Source organism: Setaria viridis, chromosome 4 (genome assembly GCF_005286985.2).
Source record: "Setaria viridis chromosome 4, Setaria_viridis_v4.0, whole genome shotgun sequence".
Classification (NCBI taxonomy): Eukaryota; Viridiplantae; Streptophyta; class Magnoliopsida; order Poales; family Poaceae; genus Setaria; species Setaria viridis.
The window spans coordinates 9,205,305-9,223,758 of record NC_048266.2 but is presented as its reverse complement, the minus strand read 5'-3'; the positions used below and the strand labels follow the sequence as shown (position 1 = coordinate 9,223,758).

General features: G+C 47.5%; 1 protein-coding gene and 1 pseudogene across 1 annotated transcript; both read left to right on the top strand.

Annotated features, from left to right (window-relative positions):
• The first annotated feature begins 3,253 nt into the window (after positions 1 to 3,253).
• Positions 3,254 to 4,925, top strand: LOC117853155 (xyloglucan O-acetyltransferase 1). Its single transcript, XM_034735529.2, has 2 exons — positions 3,254 to 3,545; positions 3,640 to 4,925. The coding sequence occupies exons 1-2, from the start codon at positions 3,328 to 3,330 to the stop codon at positions 4,718 to 4,720; spliced, it is 1,299 nt and encodes a 432-aa protein (XP_034591420.1). The 5' UTR covers positions 3,254 to 3,327; the 3' UTR covers positions 4,721 to 4,925.
• Positions 4,926 to 8,469: 3,544 nt separating this feature from the next.
• On the top strand, positions 8,470 to 11,815 carry LOC140222555 (xyloglucan O-acetyltransferase 2-like; annotated as a pseudogene).
• The last annotated feature ends 6,639 nt before the right edge of the window (positions 11,816 to 18,454 follow it).

The window sequence follows — 18,454 nt, the reverse complement described above, 5'->3', positions numbered from 1 at the left end:
CGGTAAAAACAAAACCATTAGTGAAGACTGGGTAACGACATGACACGGTGATGAGGGTTTTGCTGAGTGCTTCACAGAAAGGCACTCGGCAAAGGCCAGCATCTTTGCCGAGTGCCACCTGGACACACTCGGCAAAGTGTCGCGTACAGACTTGTTTTTATTGCGTCTTTGCTGAGTCTATAAACCAAAACACTCGGCAAAACCGCGACACTCGGCGAAAGAGTAACAAAAAATGATAGAAATGGCCACTTTGCCGAGTGTATAAACCAAAACACTTGGCAAATAGTCTCTTTGCCGAGTGTAACACTTGGCAAAGTGGCAAAACCACCCCTGTTTTTACTGCTTTCTTACGTATAAAGGATCCCTCTCAAACAAAAATCACAGGCATGTATATTACATCACAGGCATATAATAAGCATCACAGGCATATATTTTAGGTCACACGCACACAAATCACTGAGTACTTGTGTAAGATGCCTCACCTTGCTATCCTGCAAAGTGACGAGTCGAGGACGGTCCTTGTGAGCCTCTCCTGCAAGAAAATAAAACATAGTACTGTTAAGTCAAAATTTCGGCAGCACCTCCCCTGCACGGGGAGGTTTCCAAAACCTACAACAAAGAAAACGGCACGATGGCCAACAATCACATTCTCACCAAAGAGATAGCACGATGGCCAACAACCACAATCTCACCAAGAGATGGCACGATGGCCGACAAATACATCCACACCAAAGAAACAGCATGACGGCCGACAACCACATCCTAATTTCTGAAAACAAATCCTACCACCTCTCTAGACATCCTACCACCTCTCTATTTTCTAACTTTCTAATTTTATGCCTCTAATTTTTGAAAAAGAATCCTACCACATCCTACCACCTCTCTATTCTTTTCAACATTTTCTAATTTCTAATATCAACCACCTACTGTAATTTTTTCTAATTTCAACATTTTCCTACCTTGGAGGCCGCCAGCCGTGGACAGGGAGGGGCGGGAACTGGCAGGGGGCGGGCGCTGGCCGGGGGCTGGGGCAGCGGAGCAGGGGCGGCCGGGGAGGGAGGGGCTGCTGGGCCAGCGCTGGTGGCGGGCCGGAGGGGCGGCCGGGCGGGGAGTCGGCCACGGGGAGGGGAGGGGCGGCCAGGCCGGCGCCGGTGGCGGGCCGGAGGGGTGGCCGGGCGGGGAGCCGGACGCGGGTAGGGGAGGGCGGTCGGGCGGGGAGTGGCGGCCGCACTGAGCAGGGCGGTGGCCGAGGGGAGCCGGGGGCGGGCCGCCGAAGGCGCGGGGCGGCGGGTGCGATGGCGGCAGGTGCTGTGGCGACGGGCACGGGGCAGGACGGCAGCGGGTGAAGGGAGCTCGAGATGTGCAAAGTGATCTGAGTGAGTGAGGTGACTGTGCAGGCAGCGTGGATAGAAATCAGTGTTTGCCGAGTGTCAAGATCCAAAACACTCGGCAAAGTATATTTTGCCGAGTGCCTAGATCCAGAACACTCGGCAAACACTTTTTTATATTTTTTTAACCAATTGGAAACGGTATATGCGCTGTGGTGGGCCTATACACTAAGTTTGCCGAGTGTATTCTCCAAAACACTCAGCAAACCGTGAAACACTCGGCAAACTTCTTTCATATTTCATGTACAAATACCTTCCCTAACGTGCTTTACTAAATTTTTTTCGATGTACTTCGAAAAACATGGTCAAATTCACTTAACAATACATATTTGATTTTTCTACGAATATTGTTCCATTATTTTAGGCAGTTATAGCTCAAATTTAATTTATCTCAATTTAAATTCTATAATTGAAGTTAATACATTAAAATTATCAAAAGGATACGAAAAATTCGTAAAATTTGAAAGGAACCAATCTATATTGTCCATTGCCTATACAAAAATTTTTGAAGTCCAACTCTAATTCGACCGTCACTTTGACTCCAAATCTTAACAGATCATTCTGAACTTCTAGACTCTTCTCTCGAGATGCTCCGATTTGTAAGAGTCGTACGTGACAGAAGGTGCGAAACCTTCTCAATTTTTTTTTCCAAAGTATCCATGTATAACATCATGAGATCTTGACAAATCTCGTGATTTTCAGAGTTCGTTTGTTTTTTCTAGAATTTAAAAATCATTGTACTACACGTTCGTGGTCGTATTTTCTGACCAAGATGTTCAAAATTTCTTTTCATTTTCTGGGTAAGGCCTTAGAGTGGACTCACTAACATGAATAGGACTTTTCCACTGAACTTATTCCATTATTTCAAACACTTGCAGTTCAAATTTGCCCGTAACCGAAAAAATCCTATCTGTGCTATAAATTTATTAAATATAGCAAATTGATCGACAAATATACGAAGTTTGAACATGTAGTATCACATGTTGTGTGTGGAGAGTGGAAAAAGTTTGGAGGGCAGGGAAGGAAAAAATGTTATTTTGCCGAGTGCCTACAGAAAACACTCGGCAAAAATAAACTTTGCCGAGTGCCTCGGGCGGACACTCGGCAAAGTGCAAACGTCCGGCACGCTTCGTAACGGCTGGCGCGCGTGCTTGTCACGTGTTAGAGATTTGCCGAGTGTTTTCTATTTGCCGAGTGTCGTTGTCATTTTTTGCCGAGTGTTTCATTCGTGACACTTGGCAAACAGGATGTTTGCCGAGTGTATTTTGAATGCCTAGTGTATATGTGGATACACTCGGCAAACATGTCCTTTGCTGAGTGCCCGATAGATTGCACTCGGCAAAGATAAAAACACTCGGCATTATCTCGGTTTCCGGTAGTGATATATATATATATATATATATATATACTAATTGTGTAAATACTATAGTTTGATTTGTATAATATGCTAAGATTTGTATAGTATGCTAAGAATTGTATATATAGTAATTGTATATATACTAGTTTGATTTTATTATAAAAAAGTCTTAACTACTCTTTAGTAACTAAAGGGTACATGATGCATGAAATTACAGGCGCCATGTAGGCGCCTGCATGGCGCGCGCCTATAATTTAGGCATGCCCTTTAGTCCCGGTCCCGGTTGCTTTTACCAACCGGGACTGAAGTGGCACCGTTTAGTTCCGATTGGACGATCCCGGACTTAATACCCCCTTCAGTCTCGAAAACTATATCCCGAATGATTTTTAGAGAGATTTAGCCCCTACTAACGAGAACTAAAGATGAGTTTTCAAGCAGTGACCTTACATTACGAATCTTTCGTACTACTCTCTTTCCAAGGTTAACGCGTCTGCTATATATGCATGCACTTCGAACTACCCAACAATGAGCAAGCATAACCCTCCTACTTTGCTTAGCCCAGGGCTGGCTAGCTAGCTAGAGATGGGAGCGTACAAGCCGCTGGATCACCGCAACCAGAAGCCATCGAGCAAAAATCCTGGCTGTTTCCTCTCCAAACCCGTGTGCTTTTGGCTCGTCTGCGGCTTCCTCTCCTTGGCTCTCCTCCATCTCCTCTGCTGCGCTCCCGCCGCCACTCAGCAGGCGGTGTTCTCTCCTCTACGCCAGTACATCAACAACACTTACTCCTTTGTCTCATCAGTGTAAGTGATAATTGTTAAAGTTGCAGCCTCTTCGTTGGCATGCTTGCCACACAGGTTACAGGTCTCATGAGGTTGGTTCTTTAATAATTTGCAGGCCGGGAGAAGGGATCAAGAGCTGCAACTACTCGGAGGGGACGTGGGTGTGGGCGCCGGGCCACGCGCGGCGGTACAACGCCACCGAGTGCAACGTGAAGGAGAGGCAGGACTGCCTCCGCAACGGGCGCCCCGACACGGGCTACCTCGACTGGCGGTGGCAGCCGACGGGGTGCCCCCTGCCGGCGTTCGACGCCAGGACGTTCCTCTCGGCGGTGCGCGGCAAGCATGTGGCCTTCATCGGCGACTCCATGGCGCGGAACCAGGCGCAGTCCCTCATCTGCCTCCTCACCGCATCGTTCCGCTACCGCCTCCTGTACCGGGACGTCGGCCAGCAGAAGCACAATTTCTGGAGCTACGCCTTCCCGTCATACAACGTGAAGGTGTCCTATTACTGGGCCCCGTTCCTCGTCAGGGGCAAAGGCAAGCCGGAGGACGACAGCATTAAGGAAAACCACGTGCACCTCGACGCGCCCGGCGACCGGTGGGCGGCCGACGCCGACACGATTGACGTGGCGGTGCTCGCCGCCGGCCACTGGTTGCTGAACGGGGCCATCTACTACAACAACAGCGAGGTGATCGGCGCCCACAACGCCCCGCCGGATTTCACCTATACCAAGATCGGCTACGCGTGGCCGCTCCACATGGCGTACCGGACGGCGGTGGAGCGGCTGAGCTCCGGCCGGCCGCGGACCGTGGTGCTCGCGACGTTCTCGCCGTCGCACTTCGAGGGAAGGCCGATCGACAGCCCCACGGCGTGCACGAAGATGGAGCCGTACAAGGAGGGGGAGAAGGATCTGGAGTGGATCTTCAAGGAGGTGAGGGACGTCGTCTACGACGAGGCCGAGCTCGCCAGGGCGAGGGCTGGTGGCGACGGCGGCGCGGTGAGGATCGAGGTGCTGGACGTGACGAAGCTGGCGGCGATGCGGCCGGACGGGCACCCCAGCGTGTACATGAACCCCAACCCGTTCGAGCACGGCGTGCCGGAGAAGATGCTGTCCGACTGCCTCCACTTTTGCCTCCCAGGGCCGGTGGACACGTTCAACGAGATACTTGTTCAGGTCCTGAAGAGGAGGCGGTGAAGTTAGTGAGAGTGCATAGGTGGACGCAACTGCTATGCATGAGTGATGAGTCATCTTGACGGCTCCATTTAGATCGTGCGGCTATAAGTTATCCTTGTTTTTTTTCCCTCTCTCTTCAGATACTCCTACTTGTGTGTTACCTATACATGTACTTTACTTGGATATTGAACAAAGCTCTCGAGGCGACGAGCGCTAAATTTTGTCATTACGAGATTATTAAATGATACGACGTTCTTGTGCTTTTACGGCTACATACACAACGTTCTTTGCACGTATCTACGTGCAAAATGCTCGAGATATGAGTTGACTGTCAAATGGTACGGTGATTTGGAGACTGACAGGTTGAGATTCTTGGAAGACTTAATTAGCTAGCTACAGAGGTCGGTCGATCGAGGGATCATCGATCTCAATTCTTCTGAACATATTTTTATGCTCGCGCGTAGATCTCCACGAAATCGCATCGGTCAACTAACATTTAATTTGGTTGTAGGTTTGAGCGAAACGAAAAAGGAGAGTTCTAGACTCGGAATCTTTGCAGGGTGTCATTTTGACCTGGGACGATGTACTGCAAATGTAAATCAGACCATTAATTACCTCCTGAGGCGCATGTTAACCCACGATGTCCCTACAAGAGTCCAAGGATCCAAGCTCACGTAAAGAACGTTTTCTTCGGGCGACCAGCATCGGCGATTGATTCTCCGTATCGAGGGCTATTGTTTTTTTACTGTTACCTTCAGCTCAGTTCCTACTGTTTTTTATCCTCTACAGTGACGTGGTCAAACAGAAAAGCACTTCCCAACCTTTGGATTCGCCTCCACCTGACACTTTCAGTAACCAAGCCGTTTCTACGTTCTACCCGTCCCTGCATGCCCAACTCTTTGTCCAGCAGCTAACCTCCTCGGCCACAGCCGACGGTGTTCCTCCAGCCAGTGACAACCAGGCGCGGATCCAGAAATTAGCTAAGAGGGGGCTGATCTAAGCTTTAGTACAAGGTCAAGTGCTTTATATCATTAATATTTGTATTTTTTTAAAATCTCTATTATTTTTTTGGCCTTGGATCCGGGCTGCAGCCTGGACAGCCCAGATCCTGGTGTCCACCACTAGTGACAACCCTAACAGGAACAATCTCTCGTGGGCGGAAAGTTGAGTGCTGCCTGAAACTCTCCTATATCTCAGGCATCTGGTGCCTGAAATTTAGTAGGTGTATTAGAAAAAAGGAATAGTAAATATCCCGGCCTCTAGAGCGTAGCCGGCCATTATTATGAGAAGAAATTTAGTAGGCGTGGAATACATTTGGAGGTTTTTTTACAGCTATAAAGAATTAAGAAACCATGTTTTTGCCTACGCCCCAAGAACATTGCATAGATCCGGAACAAGTGCTTTTCAAACCTCACGATCAACTATTCTCAAAATAGAGCAATTCCAGGAGTTTTTCAATAAGTTTCTCCCCAAACCTATGTATTAGGGGCTCTTTCAAATTTTTTTCCCTCCAAAACATATCAACCCACAGCAGATTGCTAATAACTAACCACCAATATTTCAAAACATACCACATTATCATAATTGGACCCATTAGTTGGGCTGCTCACCTGCCCCTCACGATCTCCAGTGCCACCGCTAGGAGCTCACGTCGCCGAAGAATTTTTCACACCACCAGGAGCTCACGTCGCCGCCAGGAGGTCATGCCGCTAGCCCTTGCGCGCACGGAGGAATTTTCAGGCGCCGAAAGCAGTCCTGCGATCAAAGTAAGGAAGTAGATAAAGCAGGTCGTGGTCATTTTCATTTTTGTTTTTGTTTTTGCGATTAAAGTAATAGTCTACGCTTGACCTACGATCAAAGTAAGGTCAGGTAGATAAACCTGGTCAACAAAAACAAAAAAATACTATTTCATGGCTGCAATCTATTTATTCTTGTTGATGATGAGGATTTTGTTGCCGCTCCTACCTAGAAAAAGCAGTTCCTACGATCTCCAACTCCAATTGAAGATAGGTACAATGGATTTGCTATGAGTTGATGAAGCTTCAATGCAACTGGTGCCACAGTTATTGGGACCGGACCGGATCGGCGGTCCGACCAGTAAAAGACCGAACCAGAGCCTCGGCCGGTTCAGTCCGCCTAAAAGATTGGATAAGCTTGGAAATCGAAATAGTCATGGTATTGCCTACTCATGTTAGTTGTTTTGGGAAGGGCAAATTGCTTAAAAAAATAGAATTTCGGTTCAAAGGCACGAGAGATAAGGAAAACAGAAAAGCTTCTCAAACCGGGAAAAGCCAGTTGAACCGGCGATTTTTAGCAAGAAACCGGTATAAAACCGGACAAGAAACCGGTACAGCCTGGAGAAAACCGAGCGCAAGGAGAAAAAACAGCGCGCAGGGAAGAAAATGGGAGGAAAAATGGCGTGGCTGGGGTTCGAACCCCCACCCTGCCTACTCATGTTAGTTGTTTTGGGAAGGGCAAATTGCTTAAAAAAATAGAATTTCGGTTCAAAGGCACGAGAGATAAGGAAAATAGAAAGGCTTCTCAAACCGGGAAAAGCCAGTTGAACCGGCGATTTTTAGCAAGAAACCGGTACAGACCGGAGAAAACCGAGCGCAAGGCGCACATGGAAGAAAATGGGAGGAAAAATAGCGTGGCTGGGGTTCGAACCCCCACCCTTGCCTTCAGTAATGTGGATAGCAACCATCAAGCTGCAGCTGTGTTTGTGACTTTAGTTGATAAGTTACGATATTTGAACCGTGTTGAACCGGTGGTTCAACCGGTTGAACCAATCAAACCGCGAACTGAGAGCTCGACCGGTTCATTGTCCGGTCCGGTCCTAATAACTATCACTGGTGCTGGATTCGTCGTCAGATGGTGACGATGATGATTTCTTCCTCTCTGTTACTCATGTGGTCGTGAATGCGGATGAGTCCGATGATGAAACAAAACATCATGGTTCTATCATAGGCCATCAAGTATTTTGGCAAGATAGACAAGCAGAGTATTAGAGATTGTATGAAGATTATTTTTAGCTGATCTGTACGGACCGTACATAGTTATTTCAGAGGACGGTACGTAAATAAAAGATTTATGCTACTGAACCGAGATGGGAAACTAGGGTTTTCCTCGTACCTGTTCACATTGAGGGATGCAGCTCCACCATCCATCATCACGATGGCAAATGGCAATCAACTGCTCGCATGCATCGGCACGTTTTGGGCTTTTTAGACAATTTCTATCTTGATACGTGGGAACATTTGGCCCAACAATCGCAAGGTCGGCATACAATATTTCTCTGTTCCACAGCTGACCGACTCCCCACGAGAGAAGGCCCGTATTACTACTCTGCTAAAACATGGGTTGCTGCTACTAGCCTAATATACTGACTAGAGGAAGGCTGGCCTCCCTTGGTTTCTCCACCATCACAGTACGGACTGTTCCCTACTCCCTTCGGACCTTGGTCTTCTAAAACATTGAGAATTTAACCCAGGAACGAGGTGATGCATCCATCGTAATCTCGGTTACCCAAAGTTAATGTTACCGAGGTTAAGAGCAACTCCAAGAGACTGCTAATATTACCCCCAATACTTTTTTAGGGAAAAAAAAGAAAAAATGAACTCCAACAGTCCACCTAAAACTTCCTAAAAGATTAGGGATGTGAAAAAACTTCCACTCGCCCCGCATATTTTCGCGAGCCGCGGACTTCCCCAATCCCGCAAGATCCGCTATCGCACTCGTTTTTTTTTCGTGCCTCAGGCTGCTACGCCGGGATGCTCTTCCGGTATGTCGTGCCGGGAAGGGAGGGCTGCCGCACGCGCCACCGGGTCCCTACTCCGCGCCATCCTCCACTCCGGCCACGTCTCGACGCCATCCTCCTCCTGGATCCGCCGGCGGCCACCAACACTGTCCGCGCCGCGAGGAGCAGCTCTAGTGCGAGGCCGAGCGCCGCCGTGAGTCGGACCTCCACCTCACCGCCTCGCCGCCGTGGCTTGCTTCAACTTCAACCCCTTCCTCTTGCCGCTCGTCGCCGCCCCGCCGGGCAGGCGCGGTCGAGCGGCGTGCGGTCGCGTGCAGCTTCCCTCGGACCGCTCGCATGCGGCGCGGTGGTGGGTCGCGGCAGGTGGCGGCTCACGGCGGCGGCTGAGCCGTAGGCCGTGCAGGAGCAACCGGCGCGGTCGGAAGCGTCCGGCGAGACCGGCGCCGCGGTGGCTCCCCAGGCATCCTCCAAGCTGGTTCTTGTTGTCGGGGGCACCAGCGGCGTTGGCAAGACAGAGATACCGCTGCTCTCTGTCTCTGTTCCATCATTGCTAGTATTTCAGCTCCTACACAGTAAAGCTGCAGAGCTCATTTATCTCTGAATTTTACAATAGCCTAGTATCAACGACCGAGTTTGAATCATGCGGCATACTAAATTCTCCTACTGCGTACTGTTTCGGTTGCTCTTCTTATTGATTTGCTTGAGCTATATGTCTCTAAATTAGACAGGTGAGTTATTTCCTTTTGCTTGCTCTGAATCAACTAGTTATGTGGACGTACATCATCAAGGAACATATATTGGCTCTTTTTCTATGTATGCTACTGCCTTAGACATTGAGGGAGCAGGACCTAGGGGCTGCCGGCGTGACTTGTCCTCCGTGCGCAGGGTCTGCCGGTGTCGACTCGAGGGCGCAGGACTGCTGTGGGCTCCTGTGGTGGGAAAAAATACGATGACGTGGTCTATTTTAAACTATTGGGGGTAGTTTTTAGCAATCTGCTGTGAGCTGATACGTTTTTAGGGGAAAATTTTTTTAGCATAGCCCCCAATACCTCGTTTTGAGGAAGAATTTTTTGGGGAACTCTTGGAGTTGCTCTAACTAGTACTTCTAGCAACTATAACCCCTTCAAAGTTAAGCAAGCATAGCCGTGTTGTATCTGGCTCGAGATGGCACAAGGCAGCGCGCACTGCATTCCCTCAGCACCATCGCCTGGCTCGCCTGCGGCTTCCTCTTCCTCGCTCTCCTCCACCTCCTCTGTTGCTCCCCTTCCTCCACTCAAATCGCGACGGTGTTCACTCCACTGCTCCAATACGTCAACACCACCTACTCCTATTTCTCATTACGGTACGAAAATGTTAGACACTTAAACCTTCTCGAGTAGTACTTTGAATCTTTGATGAGTAGCTATTGAATTTGCAAATTTTCTTTGCATGCGCGCACATGTCCTTATACATTGCAGGGCAGAGCAGAGCTGCGCCTATTCGGAGGGACGGTGGGTGTGGGCGCCGGGCCACGCGCGCCGGTACAACGGCACGGCGTGCGGCGTGAAGGACGGCCAGGACTGTCTCCGCAACGGCCGGCCGGACACGGGCTACCTTGACTGGCGGTGGCAGCCGTCGTCGGGTTGCTGCCTGCCGGCGTTCGACGCCGCGGCATTCCTCTCGGCGGCGCGTGGGAAGAACGTTGCCTTCATCGGCGATTCCATGGCGCGGAACCAGGCCGAGTCCCTGTTCTGCCTCCTCAGATCCAGAAACGGGTTCCGCCCTGGGCTAACTAATATAAAGCACAATTCAACCAATAGACTCAAACAATTCAGCAACTATATCTTTCATATCAAGTTCAATCCGTGGTCTTTTTTGCTCAACCTGGCTCTCTACACTTTCGGCGCTACTCTTTTTAACATAGTATTTCTCCATTCTAAGTTATGATTATGAAATATTGCAATTGCAAATTAAAACTTAAATACTTCCTGCTCAAATCAATGAAATGAAATATTCATTACTTTACATAGAAATAGCATAAATAGACTAGCAGTCGTCGAGTAATTTCAAAAAAAAATAGCATACCGGAGCTTCAGCAGGGGGCCGGCAGCCTGCCAGGCGTGGCCTAGGGCGTGGGCGTGCCGCACGTCCACGCGGCTGGCGGGGCGTCAGCCGGCGGGGGCCCTGGGTGGCGGCCGGGCGGCGCGCCCCTGGCGGCGCGCGGGCGGCCGGCGGGTGCTGGCCGCTAGCTCCCTGCCAGCGGGGGTGTGGCCGCGCGGGGCCGCGGGGGGCCGGGGGCGCGGCGCGCGGCCGATGCCCGACGGCGAGCTGGGGCTGGGGGACCCGCCAACGCGGCACCTGGGCAGCGGCCAGTGGCGCGCGAGCGGCCGGCGGGGGCGCGGGGCCGCGGGGGGCCGGGGGCGTGGCGCGCAGCCGACGCCCGACGGCGAGCTGGGGCCGGAGGACCCGCCGACGCGGCGCCTGGGCCGCAGCCGGCGGCCTTCAGTCCCTGCGGACGGGTCGGGTGGACGGGAGGCGGCTGAGTCGGGGACTCGGGGGTGGGCGGATGGGAGGCGGCTAGTGCTAGGGTGACTGGGTGATGGCTTGGCCGCCTGGGCAAGCTGTCTTCGGGGTGGGCTAATGGGCTAAAAAGTCTATTTATGCTATTTTTATGAAGAACTTTTCCACTGTTCTTGGGCCTCGCCCCGGGCTGTAGCCCGGGCAGCCCGGGGCCTAGATCCGCCTCCGAACCTGGTGTAGCTCGACGCGCCGGCGGACCGGTGGGTGGCCGACGCCGACACGATGGACGTGGTGGTGCTCTCCGCGGGACACTGGTTGCTGAACTCAGCCGTCTACCACAACGGCATCAAGCTGATCGGCGTCCATGCCCACCCAGAGCTCAACCACACGGACATCGGCTACGCCCCGCCGACCGCCGTTCAGGCAGGCGTACCGTGTGGCGGTGGAATGGCTGAGCTACGGCGGCAGGCCACGGACCGTGGTGCTGGCGACGTTCTCGCCAACTCACTTCGGAAACAATAAGATGGACGACCCCACAGCGTGCGCGAAGAAGGCGCCGTACAAGGAGGGGGAGAAAGAGCTGAACGGATTGGAGAGCTCAGGAGCATCGTCATCGAGGAGGCAGAGGCTGCAGCTCGGAGGAATGGTCCGAGCGGCGCCGTGAGGTTTTTTAAGTGCTGGATGTGACAAAGTTGGCAGCGATGCGGTCGGACGGGCACCCCGGCCCGTACATGAACCGCGACCCGTTCGCTCACGGTGTGCTGGAGAGGATGCTGACCGACTGCCTGCATTTCTGCCTGCCCGAGCCGGTCTACACTTTCAACGAGATATTGTAGCAGATTCTAACGAAGAGGCAGTGAAATTACAGTGACAACACTACTGGAAAACTGTGCATTCCTCCAACACGTTAGTACCGGATGCACGCTCGTGCGTTAGTACTTGTCGGGATGCACAGTGCCACCGGAGCCCTGTAGTACCGGTTTAGCGCCTCACCCGGTACTAAATGGCAGCACGTGGACTGCGTGGTCGACAACTAGATTCCCCAGGAAGCCATTTAGTATTGGCTGATAGCTTCAGTCGGTACTAAATGGTGAGAATGCCATTTAGTATCGGCTGGTAGCTTGAACCGGTACTAATTGTAACCATTTAATACCGGTTGAAGTTACCAGCCGGTAAACTCTATAAATCAGCTGCTTCCTTCCTCCCCGAGCAAGTTCAACCATTTGCTCGGGTTTCGTTTTTCTTCACTCGACCGGCTTCTTCACTAGACTGGTTAGCAACTTCATTCACCCTTCTATGGTCATAGTATTCTAGGTTTTTTTTTGAATGAGCTAGTTTTATTACAAATGGAGTAACTTGTTGCTTTATTAGAGTGAGGAGAATGGAGAGTTTTGTAGAATGAGTTTTATGTTACAAATGGAGTACTTGTTGATTTTTTTGAACAAGGAGAATGGAGAGTTTTTTAGGGCCTGTTTGGTTTGAGTTGCTTATTATAAGCAACTTAAAGTTACTTATTTGGAGTTGCTTATTTTTAGTTCAGCTGTTTGGATACCCTTGCTTATAAGCATTGAATGAGGTGGATATTGTCATGTTTGCCCCTAATCATTGAGAGAGAGGGAGAGAAACCAGGCATTCAATGAGGGCAAGAGGTCTAAAGTGCATCGGGAAGTCCCCATAAGCAACCATAAGCAACCCAAGAGTTGCTTATTTGCTTATAATAAGCAACCCCCATAAGCAACCTCATAAGCAAGAGTGATTGGTTCCATAAGCAACTTATTTGCTTATTTTAAGTTGCTTATGCATAAGCATGTGAAATCAAACAGGCTCTTAGAGTGAGGAGAATAGAGAGTTTTTTAGAGTGAGTTTTATGTTACAAATGGAGCACTTATTGATCTTTTAGAGTGAGGAGAATGTAGAGTTTTTTAGAATAAGTTTGATGTTACAAATGGAGTACTTGTTGATCTTTTAGAACAAGGAGAATTGAGAGTTTTTTAGAGTGAGGAGAATGGAGAGTTTTTTAGAATGAGTTTTATGTTACAAATGGAGTACTTATTGATCTTTTAGAACGAGGAGAATGGAGAGTTTTTTAAAGTGAGGACTAAATATTATAAACATATTTACTCTATCTTTCCCTAACCTAATATTGATCAAGTTCTTTATCTAATATGAAGCTCGATGTCCATTTTTCACGTAATACGATGCAGATGGACCAACAATGGATGTAACATCTCCGCTCCTCCAATACCAAAGAATAGAAGAATTTCGAGTCCCAAAACTCTAGCAGAACTTCGTAAAAGAATCTTGAAATAGTTTTTCACGCACCTTTTGGAGCTAGATTTTCATAATAGAAGTATAATAGCCAATAGCCGGTTCAAGCAGAGATTTGTTCACTGACCTTGACCCATCGGCTTTTGGTTGGTTTTGGATTGCCAAACTGGGCCATGCTCAGTGAACAGGTCTTTTCCCTAGACAGGCTATTGGGCCACCATACTTCTATTATTATAATATAGCACTTGCTCCAAAAGATGTTTGGACAATTATTTCAATATTACTTTATGATATTCAGCTAGAGTATGTGTCAGCCAGAGTACATGGAATCAAAGATTTACTGTTGTACCATTATTTTAGGATTCATAACTCCGTGAAGTCCACTATGGAGCATCTATAGTCTTTAGTGATTCTTACGTCTGTGGACTCAAACTAGTGAATGATATGAAGCTTGATTGGTGTAATTTTCATGTCACTCTAATTTAACAATAATTCTATTTCTTTGACCAATAATTTATTTATCTCATGTTTATTTTAAGGAATAATAAAAGAAATGGAGTGCTATTTTTTGGTGTTTTGCTTTTTTCCATGATATAATGAGTTTTCAAAAATAACACGATAGGTTTGCAGGAAAAGGAAAAGAAATAATAAAAGAAAATAGAGTGCGCACGGAAACGAAACAGCTGGAGGCTGACACTTTAGTACTAGTTGGAAGCCATACCAGTACTAAATGGAGACATTTAGTACCGGTCACTTGGAAATTTAGTACCAGGATGGCTAGCACTGGTACTAAACTGTCGCCCCCTATAAAAACCCATCGCCTTCTCCAATACTATGCAGTTTCTTCAGTCGCCGTCGCTGTCCCCAAACTCCCTGTTGCCAACCCCCGCCACCCTGGCACCGTCCGCGCCACCTCATGGCCGACCTCCACCACCTCGGTACCGTCCGCACCGCCCCTTGCTAACCGCCGCCGCCCCATCACGGACCGCCGCCACCCCATCCCAGTTCCCAGCCCCGTCACTGACCGCCGCTATCCCGACCCCTCTGCTGCTGTCCCCATCCCTCCGCCACCACCCCGTACCCATCGTCATGTCCCTGGCTCCGATGCTATCACCCCATCCCCGACTCCATCAGCTGTCACCCCCATCCTGGTCGCCATCGTCATCGCCATCCTAGTCGCCATCGCCCCCATCCCCTACCCCGCCATCACCGTCACTGCCTGTGGTCGCCGCCGTCGCCTCCCCCGGGGGCCGTCGTCGTGCCTCACCCTCCCGCGCCTCCCCCGCGGGTTATCACTGCGCCTCTCCCTCCCCCTCCCCCACTCGCCACTGTGCCTCCCCCGTGCGCCCTCCCCAGTTAGTTTTTCTTTTTTTCGATATTTTTGATTTTGATGCATTAAAATAATTTTGCTACCCGTATTGGATTAAAATGGCTGTGATTTTGCTTGAATTGGATATCAATTTGTATTGGATGCAAAGTAATTAGTTTTTGTGGCATAAGGCTATATTTTTTAATGTACATGATGTGTGTATATGACAATGTATTATTGGTGGCAAAGTTGCCTAGTTAAGAAAAATGGTGGCAAATTATCTTATCACAATTTTATTTGGACAGTTTGGGCTAACTATGGCAAGTGGAAGTTCTTCTCGCCGTGGTGGTGGTAGCCGTGGAGGTGGCCGCCGTGGTAGTGGTGGCCGTGGACACTACATTTTTGAGGAGCCACCGTTGGCTTGTCCTCCAGGAATTCACTTCCCTAATCGCATCATTGACTTGCCAAAAGATGATCAAAACAAAGGAATAATTCCCAGCATAGTAATATTCTTTACTTCATGTAATTAGTTTTTTACTACACATGAATAATTCCTAAATTTACTTACATACAATGTAGCTTATCGACAATATTAGATAGCTGAAAGATGTTGTTGAAGCTCTAGGTGGTACTTCTCCTTTAGTGCAATTTGAGTTAGTTGGTCCACGAAATTTTAAAAGAGTAAAAATCTCTTTTCAAGTACCCGTTCGAGAAACACAGGCCGACTGGATGAGAGTAAAAGGATAGCCCAGGCCGATGGTTTCAATTGCCGCATGGGGTCAATTATACTACAAGGTTTTACTCCTGATGCAACGGTCTAAAAGTGTTGCAATATACCAAAAATAATTGCAATAGATAAAATTGCAACACAAAATTTCATTGGCAGGCGTTGCGACAATAACCGTGGTCTAAAGTTTGCACCATGACTCATTTTGGTGCTGCAATAGGTTTTCCCCTATTGCAACACAATGGAGTGTTGTTGCAACACCATGTATTGTTGCAAGCCATAGTATAAGCAACCATCATGGCAACACACTCGGTGTTGCCAGAAATACCTGATGCCACATACCCAAAGAGTGGCAATAGGTGCACTAGCAACGACAATGGGTGTTGCAATAGACCTTATTGCCACACATCAATAGCATTACAATAGATGGACCCTCTATTGCCACGCTATCTCTGTGGTTGCTATAGGTGGAACCCTCTATTGCCACTATAAATATTTGGTTGCTACAGTTAGCCTCTCTATTGCCACACTATCTACGTGGTTGCTATAGGTGGAACCCTCTATTGCCACGATAAATATTTGGTTGCTAGAGGTAGCCTCTCTATTGCCAGACTAAACATTGTGGTTGCTATAGGTGCAACCATCTATTGCCATGATAAATGTTTGGTTGCTAGAGGTTGCCTCTCTATTGCCACAATCAATACTGGTTGCTATAGGGACCCTCTATTCACACGCTTACTATTGTGTTGCTACAGTTTGGAGACTCTATTGCCACACCCACTATTTCGTTGGTATGATGTTTTTTTGCCACACCATTTGTTTGTTGCTATATCATATATTGCAACACCAAATTATTATATCAATAGTCCATATTGCAACGCTTTGTTTGCTTCAAACAATAATTGCATGCCGAACAATATATGATGAAAGAAGCATTTAGACATCCATTAATTCAAAATATGTCAAACTGAGTCGATAACACACGCACAACTGAAACACATAAGGTATCCGACTCACACTAGCTAGTTTGAACACATCAAAATGTAATAAGCTATGTCTAGCACTGTAGCAAAGGTTAGCTTGACATTGACCGTCCCATCACCTGCGCGACTCCACTCAAACTCTTTCAGTTAATGAATGATCTGCGGCAATAAAAAATTCCTTCCATGTCTAACATGAGCAACAGCAAGGAAACTTCAGAATAAGCTAATAAAATATCCAGAGACAGTCACGACAGGAAACACTAGATGATCTTGGCCAGCACGATTGTTCAGACTTAGCAGCAGGTGTTCATGCCAATTAAAGAAAGGGACAACTGATATCCACTCACATCAAGCCAAAAGTCTAGACTAATTTAATCAGAGAACCAAATGCAAGCAGCAGCAAGTATGTAATATTTTCAAACCACAACAGAATAGCTGCCTAACCAATTCCGTTGATAAATATGACACAAGAACTAGTAGCAACAGAGATAATAAAGAGATTGGTTTACAAAACTCGCAATCCAAACCCTAGATAATTTGCTTGCATTCTCCATCATATTAATGAGGAAAACAAAAACAAAAAAAACTCCTAAAAACTAATAGACATTTGCTTGCATTCTCAGTCATATTGATGAGGAAAACGAAAACAAAAAAAAAAACTCCTAAAGACTAGCAGGTTTACAAATAAATTTGCAGAATTATTCAAAAGTAAAATCCCCCATGAAAAGGTTATATGATCAACTCTACAAGTCAATCAGGTATATACAAAACGCACTCAGTGATAAAAATCTAATTCAGAAATATTCACAGGTAGTGGACTTAAAAATCACCTGTGCATTGCTAGCTTTTTTATTCCTTTTGGATAATGCTCGTTTCTTAGCCACATTATCCTTCAGTGCTTTTGTAGTAGTAAAACTAACTGTCGTGTCCCCTCCTTTGTTTTGGCCTATTTGTGTCTTATTCACAGCACTACTCCTAGTTGTGCGACCAATACTTGTACCTGCCCCTGTGGTAGCTACGAGTTGTGTTTGTGGCGGGCTGCTATCTTGGTTTTCCTGCAAATCAATAGATGGAGGGAAAATTAGACCCCATACTAAGGACTATCACATGAAAACATTAAACACTTTTAGTTCTCAAACTACCTGCTGGTGTGATATTTCTTCACTTTCTGTAGTTACATTTTCTTCACCCATGTTTGTTGTAGCAGCAACCTCTGCAATTTGTCCCCCATCTTTGTTAGCCTGCATTTCAATTTTGGTCAGAAAAATCATGAGTGGAGTTTGAAAGTACAAAAATGATGCTGTTTATGCGTTCAAATTTCCGTAGATATGCATAATGCCTACACCAAAACAACGCCTTTACAATATGTAAGAAATAAAATACTACCAGCATGGTTTGTAGCCGACTACCTGAGCACATGGTTTCAGTTCAACAAACTATCAAAGATTAAACCAGCGGGCATGTATAGGTCCTAGAGATAGATAAACACATTAACTAAATCTATTGGGCAAGTTAAGATTTTACATTACTATTACCTGTTGTATTGATGCTTGTCCTTGTGCTGCTTGCATCCTTGACATAAACTCTTGCCTTAGTGCTTCTCTATTGGCCTCCCTTGCCTTCATCATTTCTTCCATCTGACGCCTATATTCTTCCCTTTCGGCTTCCCTTTTAGCCTCTTGAGTTACAATTATTTCTTGTAGGTTTGAAAACGTGTCCATGAGTGCCACATCCTGATGGACATGGTACTGGTATTCCTCAGACAGTAGTTGCCTTCTAGTTGGGTACCTTGCCAAGTAGCCATTAGCAAAGATCTTGGTTGATTTGCAGTTTCTTGTTTCCTTGTAGGCTGACTGGAAAATCTAGTTTTGCTCCACGTCTGAGATGATGTTTGCATCTCCATTTGTTTCCCTCTTCAAAATTTTGCTGTTTGCATTATCCTAACAAAGGAGGACAGTAAAAGTAGTTAATTGAAAATGAAATTGTAGGCGGTCACTTTGCATCACTTAATAAGATTTGTACAAACTGTTATATACTCACATAGACATCCCTAGATTCTTAGCTTGTCCATTCTTATTGTGCGTCAATATAAAAAGGTCCAAATCATTTAGTTCATCACCAGTTACTGGGTCCCTCTAATTTGGCAAGAATGTAACAAATTAGCGATATTTCATAATGTAAGGAAGCATGGACATATGCTTCTGAAGTTATT

Coding starts and splice junctions, on each gene's coding strand:
- LOC117853155 (XM_034735529.2), top strand. CDS start 3,328: ATGGGAGCGTACAAGCCGCTGGATCACCGCAACCAGAAGCCATCGAGC. Junction 3,546..3,639: donor TACTCCTTTGTCTCATCAGT/GTAAGTGATAAT, acceptor AATAATTTGCAG/GCCGGGAGAAGGGATCAAGA.